At 39.5% G+C, this 12,765-nt stretch overlaps 1 protein-coding gene across 6 annotated transcripts in view; it reads right to left on the reverse strand.

Annotated features, from left to right (window-relative positions):
• The window catches only part of TNRC18 (trinucleotide repeat containing 18), a 459,641-nt gene extending 447,278 nt beyond the window's left edge, over nt 1–12,363 (reverse strand). For 3 of the 6 annotated variants that reach the window (XM_073633133.1, XM_073633134.1, XM_073633132.1), the window contains exons 1-2: nt 12,080–12,363; nt 8,555–8,778 (exon numbers count right to left, since the gene is read on the reverse strand). In XM_073633133.1, coding sequence (XP_073489234.1) covers nt 8,555–8,735 — 181 coding nt within the window. In that variant the 5' untranslated portion in view covers nt 8,736–8,778; nt 12,080–12,363. The remainder of the gene's footprint in view (nt 1–8,554; nt 8,779–12,079) is intronic. The other 3 variants (XM_073633135.1, XM_073633131.1, XM_073633130.1) reach the window with 1 other exon arrangement.
• Between the last annotated feature and the right edge of the window lie 402 nt (nt 12,364–12,765).

Below are 12,765 nucleotides of genomic sequence, written 5' to 3' on the forward strand. Positions count from 1 at the left end.
TAAAGATTTTGCTCTCTAACCATATAGTTGGTTATTTATATTTACCACTGCATATAGATATGTAAGAATAAATTGCCTTTTTTAAACTTTACATATTAAATAAATTATACACCACACTTTTAAGGTTATTAACTGATTAATCGAAACAATAATCGGCCAACTAATCGATTGTGAAAATAATCGTTAATTGCAGCCCTAATAAACAATAAAAACAAGTGTATATTATTTAATTTTTTTTTTTAACAAACCCTCACTGCCTATATACAGTTTATATTCAGAATGTTTTTCTACTCATGTCTATAGGTGTCTTTGCCTTAACATTGGGACTATAGAAGACTCTGGAACATTAGTCCGTGCAAATGTATTCCCTGATAAAGGCTGGATTTCACCAATATATGCATTAATCATGAAGTCAGTATGCATTAACTGTAGCATAGCTTATACTGCATAAGTATTGTGCAGAAGCTTAACTATAATTGGCGCTTGGCAGTAAGGGCTTATTCATACCAGCTTGCAGGCATTATGCACCATATAAAGTGTGCAGTACGTAGTTACATTGCATCTCACGGTTTACTACACTTTTTAAGAATTTTAAAGGTTCAACTTCACCATTGGGAACCCACTGCTGCAGCCGTTCCCCTGCCTCTAGTGACAGCAAGCCTGGGATCACACACACAACTATCTTTAAAATGGATGGCAAACCTTCCCGTAGATCATCTCACCCCAGATGAAGTCTTATAAGACGAAACGCGTCGGGAGACTCCACTGCCTGCCATAATTTTACTTGAAGCGCTTTTTTTACTACTCAAATGTAAGTTGTTTACTTATTTTAATAAATTTGCTTTACAAAACGGTATTATGCTATGTGGCCCCCCTTCCTTTATTTTCATATGGGCTATCCCTCTGAGATGATCTACGGGAAGGTTTGCCATCCATTTTAAAGATAGTTCCGTCAGGAGTCTGGATATGTTTGGAGTTTTGTCGCCATCCAGTTGAGAGGTCCTTCTTTTTGATTGCCTGTTGGTGATACAAGCTAGATTGACTCATTGAACGTACGTTCCTATGAGTTCAATCCTTCTGGTAAGCCTTCACTTTTCTCTATGTGGAGGGTCCATCACACATATATCTTTGCATGCGTTATCCACGTGGTGAATAAGGAATTATATACCTTTTGGACTAACATCAGTCTTTTGCAGTCTAAGAAACACCCGAGGAACATCAGAGACTTTACTTGTTAATTTGTCACACTTTGAATCCATTGTTGATCGACAGACGTTTTTTTCATTTTCATAAATTTATATAAGTTACATCATTAAGCTTCTTAAAATCTATAGCGCTACACTTGTCTATGCACTTAAATTTTGACAAAATCCTTGTTTGTTGTGTGAGCTGCTGTCCTGTTGGGTAAGCGCAGGGTTAAACTTTTCTCTTCTTTGTTTATAAGGTGTGGGTCTCTGCCTGGTCTCTCTGGGAATAAACATCGATCGCCATACAAGAAGCATCCTTGGGACTACATCTTCTGGATTGGCGCACGGTTGTTGCTGTGGAGCAGCCCAGGAAGGAAGCAACGAGATTCCCTACAGAGTCCCTTATGGGACATCCTTTGAAGTCCATCTCACGTCTCTCCCTACTAAGCCTGTTTTGACCTCCCCTGTATAAGGGCGGCCGCAGGCTCTCTGGTAAGCCTTTACTACTTTATTACCAGGTGGTGGGCAGCACTGGCAGTGGATTATGGATCAAGATTTCCATATGGAATAATCTCTGGATTTCACCTACACCATATTTAGAACTTTTATTTGTTTTTATTGCATTTGTTTTCTATCACCTATGGACTTTGATTGGATGCTTATTAGTCACGATTATTTATTGTCATTTATTATTGTTTTTTAGTTTATATTAAATTTTTTGAACCAACTTTTTCACAATTCTTTTTTACTTGCCATACTTGTCCAGTGGTGCACTGTTTTTTCTTTAACTACAAGTACTGACACAGTCTTTGAAGCTATCATCTTTTAGTTCTTAATGCTATATGTCTGAAATAAAATATACAGTAGGTCTTCTATGTTGAAGACATATGTGATTTGGTACAGAATAAAAAAAAATAAAAGACTGATTTGTGTAATTTATCAGTCAGTCTACATAATGTATATTATTAATAGAAGCTACTAATAATATGGGAGGGGAATTAACTCAGACTGGAGGAGACAGAATCTGGAGCAGCTGTGCAACGCTGTATCCTGGCCTAGGCCGACTAGGCCTAGGGCAGCACTTTGCAGGGGGGCAACACAGAAAGAGTCCCTGCCGGCTGGCGCTACACTGTTACACTGGGCTTAGAGGCAAATTAGTCTAGTGCCCCCATGAAGCGGCCGCACTGCTTCCGGTATGTGGGTGGCTGGCCAGGTGGGGGGGGGGGGGCTTCTAATTTTGACTGTCCTCTCATCCTGGACCACAAATCTTCCTTCTTGTGCTATATGTATTCTGTTGCACCATTGCTATGGTTATATCTTCTTAGTCCTCACCATAAAATTATCAGAAACTTGTGCTTAAAGTAGAACTACAGGCAACACTTTTTTTCCCCCCATTTTGGATAGAATAAGGGAGGGTTATAGCCCCTGTCAGTTTATTTTTTTACCATCCCTGTCCCATTGCAGAGATTTCCCTTCACTTCCTGCCCCATAGCCAACAAGAAGTGAGAGTAAATCTATGCAAATTAAGGGAATCCATTGCCCTCCCCCCCAGGTCCCCACTCAAAAATTTTGAGTCCCCACTCGATAAACCTAAATACACTACTGCAGCTGTGCATAGTGACTAATCAACTTCTAGACGGTTTTGTTAGCCCTTGTGTTGCCTAAGGAAGAGTGACCTGCATTAGAGGGCATTTGAAAAGCAGTGAGAAGCAGTGATCTTATACATTGCCCCCTGCTAATTTTAACCTCTAACACCCCCACACTGCACACACTTGTGGGGTGTCCCCAAGCATTATTTGATTAGTCCAGAACATAATTAAATACAATACTATTACTGCCCAGAATATTGCCATGACCCAGCTCTTTGGCTCTCAGCCTTAGTCAGCTGTATATGCCAGCTAAGGAGTGCTTAGTAAATATGCCCCATAAAAACATACCTTTCAATGAAAAAAACACTTCCTACTTCATTTACAGCAATAAAGCAGAACGTCTATATGAGTTACTATATTTTTGTGTTATATTACCAAGCGTTTGTATTTTTCTGAACCAGCATGAAACAGAAAGAGATTTAAGACAAAACGTACTGCACATTTGAAACACAGAAAGCTAAAAAGTAACTAGCAGGACCTTTTTAGTGCATTTCCAGGTTAGATTCCTTGATTCCAATTTTACTCAAAGATGAATTACATCAAAAAGATAAAACTATGATTAGTGCTTCTTTTGCTGCAGTCTGCACATGAAAAATCCCACTAAGCATCCTTTCTCTGCAGGTACATTCTTTTACTGAAACCAAATATTAAATATTTCCTAGAAGTCTTGTAATTTGTGTATACCTCGATGTGTAAACCCAACACTTCATATTCCTGAGGTCTGCCTGCTCTACCATGTACTTGTATAAAAGTATCCTATTCTCTTTATATTGCTTCCTTGGTGTGCAATCCCTGGTGTGCTGAGAACTCAGTCTGCTCTCCTCCAATGAAAAGGCTTGTGCGGACACACCCACCTAACCCCTTCGCCACACAGCCTTTCACTGGGAAGATCAGTGTGGGGCCGTTTCTCCTCCTCCAGCTCTTTGAGCTTGTTATGCAGCTGGGAACAGAGATTGTGTGCCACCATAAAAAGTTGCTTCATTTGGTGGCACACATGCAGTCTCGATCCACTGAAACACAGAGTGAGGCTCAGCCCCGACCCCATTCCCTCATCACTGGATTTGATTGATAGCATTGGAAGCCAATGGCTCCTGCGGCTTTTACCGAGTCCAGTGAGAAGGGAGAGAAAGAACAGTTCTGCTGCTCTTAGACACAGCGTTGGATCAAGATCAGGCTCAGGTAGGTATTTAACCACTTAAGGACCAGGACAATTTTTCAAATTTGTTGTTTGCAAGTTAAAAATCCTTTTTTCTTTGCTAGAAAATGACTTAGAACCCCCAAACACACATTAATAAAATAGAGATATAGATCTATATCTCTATCTTATTTTTTTTCCCCGACACCCTAGAGAATAAAATGGCGGTCGTTGCAATACTTTATGTCAAACCATATTTGCGCAGCAGCCTTACAAACGCAATTTTTTTTATGGAAAAAAAATACACTTTTTTTCATTAAAAAAAAAAAAAAAAATGTAAAGTTAGCACAATTTTTTATATTGTCATACATAACGTTATGCCGAGTAGATTGATGCCAAACATGTCATGCTTTAAAATTGCGCCCGCTCGTGGATTGGCAACAAACTGACACTTAAAAATCTCCATAGGCGACGTTTAAAAATTTCTACAGGTTACCAGGTTTGAGTTACAGAGGCCTTTTGCTAGAATTATTGCTCTCGCTCTAACGATACCTCTTGTGTGGTTTGAACACCGTTTACATATGCCAACGCGATTGACATATGCGTTCGCTTCTGCGCACAAACATGGCGTGACGGGGTGCTTTAAATTTTTTTTTTCTTATTTATTTTACTTTATATTTTTGCATTGTCCCTTAAAAAAAAAAAAAAATTGGGTCACTTATCCCTATTATAAGGAATGTAAACATCCCTTGTAGTTGAAAAAGAACATGACAGGAACTCTTTAATGTGAGATCTGGGGTCAAAAAGACCTCAGATCTCACATTTACACTTAAATGCAATAAAAAAAAAAAAAAAGTCCCTTTAAGGCCATTGGGTGGAGGTGACATTTGACGTCGCTTCCATCATCCAAAGTCGAGTGGGGGCCATCATTCCCTCACTCGACAGTACCTGTGAGGGGGAAAGCATTGGATCGTCTCCGCCACTACCGACGGCTCCAGTAAGCGCTGGAGACAATCGGAATGTGGCGGGGGGGGTACCTCTCCCGCCGCCGATAAAAGTGATCTTGCAGCAAAACCGCAGCGGAGACCACTTTTATCCTAAAGCGGATCGCCCGCCGTTTAAGAATACACAAGGGTTATGGCAGCTATCTGCTGCCATACCCCCGATATTTAACGGCAAAGTACCGACATATGATGGCAGGCGGTCCGGAAGTGGTTTAAAAGAGGCAAGACATAAAAGAATTTTTACCTTAATACAGAGAATACATTAGGATAAAACACCTTAATGCACACAAAGTGCGGCTTCGCCCCACCCCCCCACTCCCTCCTCCCTGGCTGTAATTGATCCGCTGAGGGAGAGAGCTGCTGCTCTTGTGCACATCGCTGGATCGAGATGGGGGGGGGGGGGGACTGCACAGAGAATACATTATGTCATTAAACCCACATCATCAAATGCTGAGATCCAGTCATTTTTGTGCTTATTAAAAGTCAGCAGCTACAAAAAAAAAAAAAAGTTTAATATACACTCACCTGTCCCAGGATTCAGCAATGCGGCCGCCGAAACCCTCGGTTCTCTCCCCGGCATTACAAGTCTGAGCACTCGGCTGCGACAGCTTGCGACTTCACAGCCAGGCGCGCACTGCACATGCTCCTCCTCAATGGGTCAGGCAATCTTCTGGGACCTGGGATGTGTCCCAGAAGATTGCAAGGAGGGAGGGGGAAGAGAACTTCAGCTCAGATCGCCGGGGGGGGGGGGGGCTGGTGGTGAAGTGCTTTAAGCGGAGCTTCACCCAAAAGGTCAGTAAAGCTGTATTATATGCCATTCATACTCACTCAGTCACTATGGGGATTTGTTTTCTGTATTTTGCAAAAATCCAGGTTGATCCTGCTGTTCGCTATCTCCCCCTTCTATCCATGACTCCACTGCAGTTGGGGGATTTGGCAGAGCAGCGTTGGCAGCTAGTGCACATGCCCAGGTTTCAGAATATTTTCTACCCCGAGCATTTCTTCCCTATAACACCTGAGTAGAGAGTCACATGTGGGTATACACACTATGATAAATGACAGCCCACTCCCTTCCTCCATGTTCACTAACCAGCTAAACACAATGGGGGTGGGATATTACATCAAGACACAGGCTGGGGGGGCGTGCCACAGCCTGTAACTGGAAGAAATCCAGCCACACCATGCTACTGCAATAAAATGATTTAATTTCAAATTATATTTGTATGACAATTTTAAACAGTTTACTGATAATTTTTACTCTGTATCCCAAAGGCTTTTTTTTGTGTTTTGTGACCAGTAGCAGAGAACTAGAAGCTCCACCTGCCACTGTTTCCCTACAGACAGGCCAGGAAAGATCTGGGTCATGTGACAGCTGTATATCGATTAGGAAAGAAGGTATTTAGATTTTTTTTTTTTTTTACTAAAATAGTTAGTGCCATAATCCACATATACAAAGAGAAGGGATAATATAAATTAAACATTGCGTGTTTAGTATCACTTTAACATAAAGAAACCTTCAGCCTTTACAACCACTTTAAGTGAAGGCATTTCAAGTCACGTTATAACACTGAGCTGAGCAATTAAACAGCATTGTCTGCCAATTCTGAAAATGACATGTAAAAGCTCAAACCAAACAACCTTATAAAAAATTCTGTATTGTCAGTGTTCACAGTTATGCACATGAGCTGAACAAACTGACAATAGTCAGTCAGTTCTAATCCAGATCTAACACCATATACAATGGGCTGCACTGGACAATCTGCCTCATGCCCTTTTAAGTTAACTTCACACAACATGCTGCAATAAGTTCACACAAAATGCTGCAATTGTATGCACATGGGAAAAAACAAACAAAAAAAACAAAAAAAGTAGGACATGGTCCATTTTTGTTCAGCGCAGTGTATAGTGACACACTACAACATATCAAAAAGAAAAAAAAAAAAAAAAAAAATCGATGAATTTTGAAAGAATGCAATATAGAAAAAAGTAAACAGCATGTTATGTCAATCTTTTCACTGCTCCTTCACCAGTGGTCACCTGTTATGCAGAGTATAACACATGCTGATGTTGTGACTGGACCCTTAAAGGAGGAGTTCACTTTTTAAAGAAAAAATAACAAATGCACATTTTTTGCAGGTAAAAAAATAAATAAATAATTTGCATTTACTATTTTTTTTTTTTTTTTTTTTGCAGAAGCCTGGAAAGCATTGCAGATCATGGGTGCCATGCAGGACTCCTACATGCCATCAGTGTAAGCTGCCTGCCCATTCATTGTGCAGGCAGTTTCACACCGACAAGAAGAATCCATGAACTACCAGAGCACTCTTAACAGTGCCATGGCAGTTCTTTAAGAACTACAAGCCGCAAAGGCTGACGGTACTTGTAGCTTTCGCATTCACAGAACTCTGAATGAGTGACACGGCCAGGCAGGCTAAGCCCGTTTTTTTTTTTAAATTGCAACAGCGAGCAGGGGGATATGATCCCCCATTCGCTGTCACAATGGAGGGACTGGGACGGGGGCTGGTGCTACAGTAACATATTACAATGAGGCCATAAGTACTTGGTAGTGCTGCTCCAAGCTGTGGTGTAGAGCCCCACTGGCACTCAGGAAAGCAGGGATGCAAGCCTAAGAATAACTCATCCAGTGAGCAATGAACATTTAAGAATGAAACGCAACGCTCACCATAGCCGGTCCTAGTATGGATGTACTCATGTGCAAGCCTTAGTCAATGCCGATCTTAAGGCCACACCCCCTGACATGTTTTGCCCCACTACCTATGATTAAGCCACCGGTGGTTTGGGCGAAACATGTCAGGGGGCGTGGCCCGAGGAGCAGCATTGACTGAGGTTTTCACATGTAAACATCCATACTAGGACTGGCTATGGTAAGCAGCGGTTTCATGCTTAAATGTTACACCCTAAATATGGGTGTAACATGTTACAAAAGGTGAACTTAGCCTAAGTGGTACAGTTTGGCACACAATGTTAAAATGTTGTCTCTTTCGCCTGTTGTGGATTTGACCATTCTGTACATGCCAAGTATTACACTAAAGCTATCCACGTGTTACAATCTGTCAATCATCATATTTACCAACAATTATGGAGTTTAAAGGCATAACTAAACAATCCATTCAGTTAAATCCAGGGCGAACCTTGATCTAATTTTTTTGGGGGTAAATTTAAAAATTGTACAACCGGATTTTAATATATGTAGCCAGCCTAATAGTATTAATAGCTACCAAAGCTTACTTATTCAGCAGTGACCAGCATAACTATAATTTTAAACTAAAAAAAAAAAAAAAAAAAACACAACATTTCCTTACATTTCTAAGGGACACAAACTCATTTGAAAACTGACCACATACAGGACTCTTGATCCCTATCAGAGTGATAAGATTTCCACTGCAACCAGCTATTACAATAATTACCCCATCCGTTTCTGCTAACTGGAACACATAAAACAGCTGTTTGTTGATCTACAAACTAGAGCAGAAACATTAGATGCCTGGTTGCCTGCAACTAGCAGCAAAACCACCATTTTAGTTTTCACAAGCATCCATAGCTGTTTTTCTGTCTTACCTGGCTGCGAGTGTAAACCAAGAGGTGTGGGGAAATACTTTGCTGTGCAAAATGGCGGTAATTGACCTGTGGATGGAATAAGGCGCCCACCACCAGCTGCTCCAGAGGAAACACGGCCAGGCTCCAGTGGCAGGCCTGACAGCCCTAAGGGGGGCATGTTGACAAATTCTCGGCCATCCATCTTTACACAGAATCCTTGAACCGGACCATGATTCAAAGCCTACCTAAAATAAACAAACATTTTCATACAATTATAATTTAATTCTCAGCAAGCTTTTTCTGTGTTTGTATTTTTTTGTCTACATGTACTGAAGAAGCTATTGAAATACACAATCACATGAATGCCAGTTCTAGCTTCCAATAATATCTTTAGTGTGCTTCCTATGGAAATATACATCAAACCCACATACGTGTGAAAATGATATATGTCCAAACTTTCACTGGATCTTTGCAAAGTATAATAGTACAACATAATCTAAATACACTGAAACAACAAGGGCACATGCAAATAATTACAGTGATGAGTTTTAATATGCTATCGGTGTCAGGAGCCATTTTTTCCTAGCATACGTTCTAGTGTAAATTGGACCTGCATCATACAACATATCATTGAGTACACTAACGTCAAAATTTTTAAGAATCCCAGTGAACCTCATTATGTAGAAAGGATTACAGCCAAACAAAAATAGAGCATGGACCGAGAAGCAAAAATAGTAGGAATGATTAGGAAACGTAGAATCTGATGCAAAATACTCAGCACATAATAAAAACTCATTCTGAGCTTTCCTTGTATAGTGCAGCACACCAAAAGAAATTCACATATTCTTAAAGAAAGCACATAACTGTGAAAAGTCACAATCATGTAACATGACCTCTATTTTGGTGTAAACCCATGAAAATATCAAATAAGCTGATCTTGTATAATCGTTTTACAACAAATGCCACACAGATAGGTACAAGACACTGCTACTATAATCATAGTTCACATGACATAAAATTGTGGATTCCAAGGAACAAAAATCAGCATATTACTTCAGTGCTCTATTTCTGTACAGGGTCTGTTTATAATCTAAGAAAAATGCCAAGATGCTTGTGTAGGTGGGCGGAAGGGGCAAACATACAGGAATATTACATAGCAGGGTAACAACGGTGTTTGATCTATACAGATATACCAACAAACACATGTATTGAACCTAATGCAAAAATGTATATTGGCACTCATTTTGCACATATATCTATATCGGGCATGTAGTACTCATCATTTGATGTTTGTGTATTTATATTGAGTATTGCCTGGTAATTTGAGATTTATATAGCCATATTTTGGGGTATTTAGCATTCATTAGATGATGTTTATATGTCTAAATTGGATAAATAACTGCGAGTATTTGATGTTTATACAGCAATATTTGGGTATTTAATAGACATTATTTGAGGTTTATACAGTTACATAGTTCGGTATTTAGCATTCATTAGTTGATGTTGTTTATATATCAATAATGGATATTTAGTACTCGTTATTTGATGTTTGTGTATCAATTATTCTCTGGTAATTTGTGGTTTATACAGCTATGTATTTGGGTACTTAGCATTCAGCAATTGTTGTTTATATATCTATATTGGGTATTTAGCAGTGATTATTTGATGTTTATACATCTATAGTATTCAATTATTTGATGTTTATACATTTATATGTTTGGGTATTTAGCATTCATTAGTTGATGTTTATATATTGAGTATTTAGCATTCATTAGTTTATATATCAATATTGGATATGCAGTACTTGTTATTTGATGTGTATATATCTATATTGGGTATTTAGTACTCTTTATTTGAGGTTTGTGTATCTATATTGAATTTTTCTTGGTAATTTGAGGTTTATACAGTTCTATATTTGGGCATTTTGAATTCATTAGTTGATGTTTATACATCTATATTTGGTATTTAGCAACGACTGATGTTTAAACATCTATATTATTTAGTATTCATTATTTGAGGTTTATACATTTATATATTTGGGTATTTAGCATTCATTAGTTGATGTTTACATATCAATATTGGATATTTACTACTCATCATTTGAGGTTTGTGTATCTTTATTGAATACCTTGTGGTTATTTGAGGTTTATGCATCTACAGTATATCTGGGTATTTAGCAGTCGATATTTGAGATATAAATGTATTGGGTATTTAGTAGTCACTATTCATTGATCTATTTAGGGTATCAAGTATGTTTATTTTAAAATAAATGCTTCACCCTTTAACCAACAGGTCAGTGCTATCAATAATATAAAAATAAATAATCAACATACATTAGTTTATATTATATACGTCTAATTCTCATAAGAAGATAAAATCTTGAAGCAGGGCATTGTCCCACCCCAAATTCAAAATTGTAATGCTGCTGTACATAGATCTAGAGTGGGCATTTAGCAGTAATTTAGAGTAAATAGATCTACGTTGGGTATTTAGCAGTCATTTAGTGTAAATATATCTATAGTGGGTAGTGTGAGTATAATATATATATATATATATATATATATATATATATATACACATATACACACACACACACATAACTGAATACCCACTATAGATATATTTACTCGAAATGACTGCTAAATACCCACTATAGATATATATATCCATCTATAGTGGGTATTCAGTATATATCTATCTATAGTGGGTAATTAGTGTGTGTGTGTGTGTGTGTGTATATATATATATATATATATATATATATATATATTCTATAGTGGGTATTTAGTGTATATATATAATATCTATAGAGGGTAGTGTACAGTCACAGAACCTGTGAAATGAATGTGTTCGGGTTTAAAAGGGATGAGGTGGCAACCCTACATATATCTATAGTGGGTATTTAGTGTACATATATCTATAGTGGGTAGTTAGTGCGTGTGTAGATATATACATATATATATATGGTATTTAGTGTACATATATCTATAGTGGATATAGATATATAATATAATATATCTCGGGTATTTAGTGTATATATATCCATAGTGGAGTATTTTATTTTATTTATATATATAATATATATATATATTCGGGTATTTAGTGTACATACATCTATAGTGGAGTATTTAGCAATCACTATTTGCGGGTATCCATGTATAATGAGTATTTAGCAGTGGGAAGGAGTTGTGTAATATATAGAAGTATATATAACAAACACATGTACATTGACTACCAGGTATGTTGAATAGAAATGTGAAGCCCCTCATACACAGTGATGGTAGAAGGGTGGTATTTTCTTGGATGGTGGGAGAAGTGATGGGGGTGAAGGGGCTCCATGTCCCCGGTGGGAAGTTGTTCCCCTCGGACGGTAAGTCCTCCCTATGCAGAGGGTGTCGCACAGGCCGGCGGTGTAGGTAGGTAGGTAGGTGCAGGAGAAGTTCCCGGGCACTGTGTGCAGTAAAGATGGCTGAATGTGTCCCCTGACCCCCCCAGTGTACAGCCCGCACTCCCCTCTCCTTCATCAATATGGAGTCTCGGTTTTACCTCGGTGTGGATTGGCGCAGTTCCTTCCCTCAGAGAGCTGCCATCCTCTGGGAAGCCCGAATCAATCCACTCCCCGCTAATACACTCTCATGGTCGGTCCCTCATTGACTGAGGAGCACGATAACAGAAAACACCCCCCCACAGATCGGCCATGTATAATCCTATGAGCGGACGTGTCAGCTTGGTGCAGAACTCCGAACTGACGCAGATCCTTCACAACCTCCACAGCGAACCGCCACCGAGAGCGCTCACTAGAACTGAAACAAGCATTGTGTTCCTGGCCCCGCCCCTGGCACGACCCGCCCCGCGGCCTGGAGCCACCTTCTGGTTGGTCAGCGCGGCTGCCAGTCAGCGGCCTGTAAACACTTTGGCTCTCAGCCATTTCCATTAAGTCAGTTATGGAGTAAGAACTGCTCCGGTTTCAAGGCTCCCCGCGAGAGGCTGAATGATATGAAGTGGCGGTGAGAATTTTTGCGGGGAAGTTTCCAGGCTCCCCCGGGCCTTACGTATGTTTGCAGTAGGTACGATTGAATTGTTTTTAGTTCCTAATGCTGTCAGCTCTGTGTGTAGTCGGCTCTGCGCTCCGCCGGCCCCCGGGACCCCTCAGCAATGCGGCCTTTGTGCACGGCTGGCTTTTCCCATGGATTAAATTCACTGGAGGAAGAATTCACAAGAGATAAGGAACC

The sequence above is a fragment of the Aquarana catesbeiana genome, linkage group LG06 (genome assembly GCF_042186555.1).
Source record: "Aquarana catesbeiana isolate 2022-GZ linkage group LG06, ASM4218655v1, whole genome shotgun sequence".
Classification (NCBI taxonomy): domain Eukaryota; kingdom Metazoa; phylum Chordata; class Amphibia; order Anura; family Ranidae; genus Aquarana; species Aquarana catesbeiana.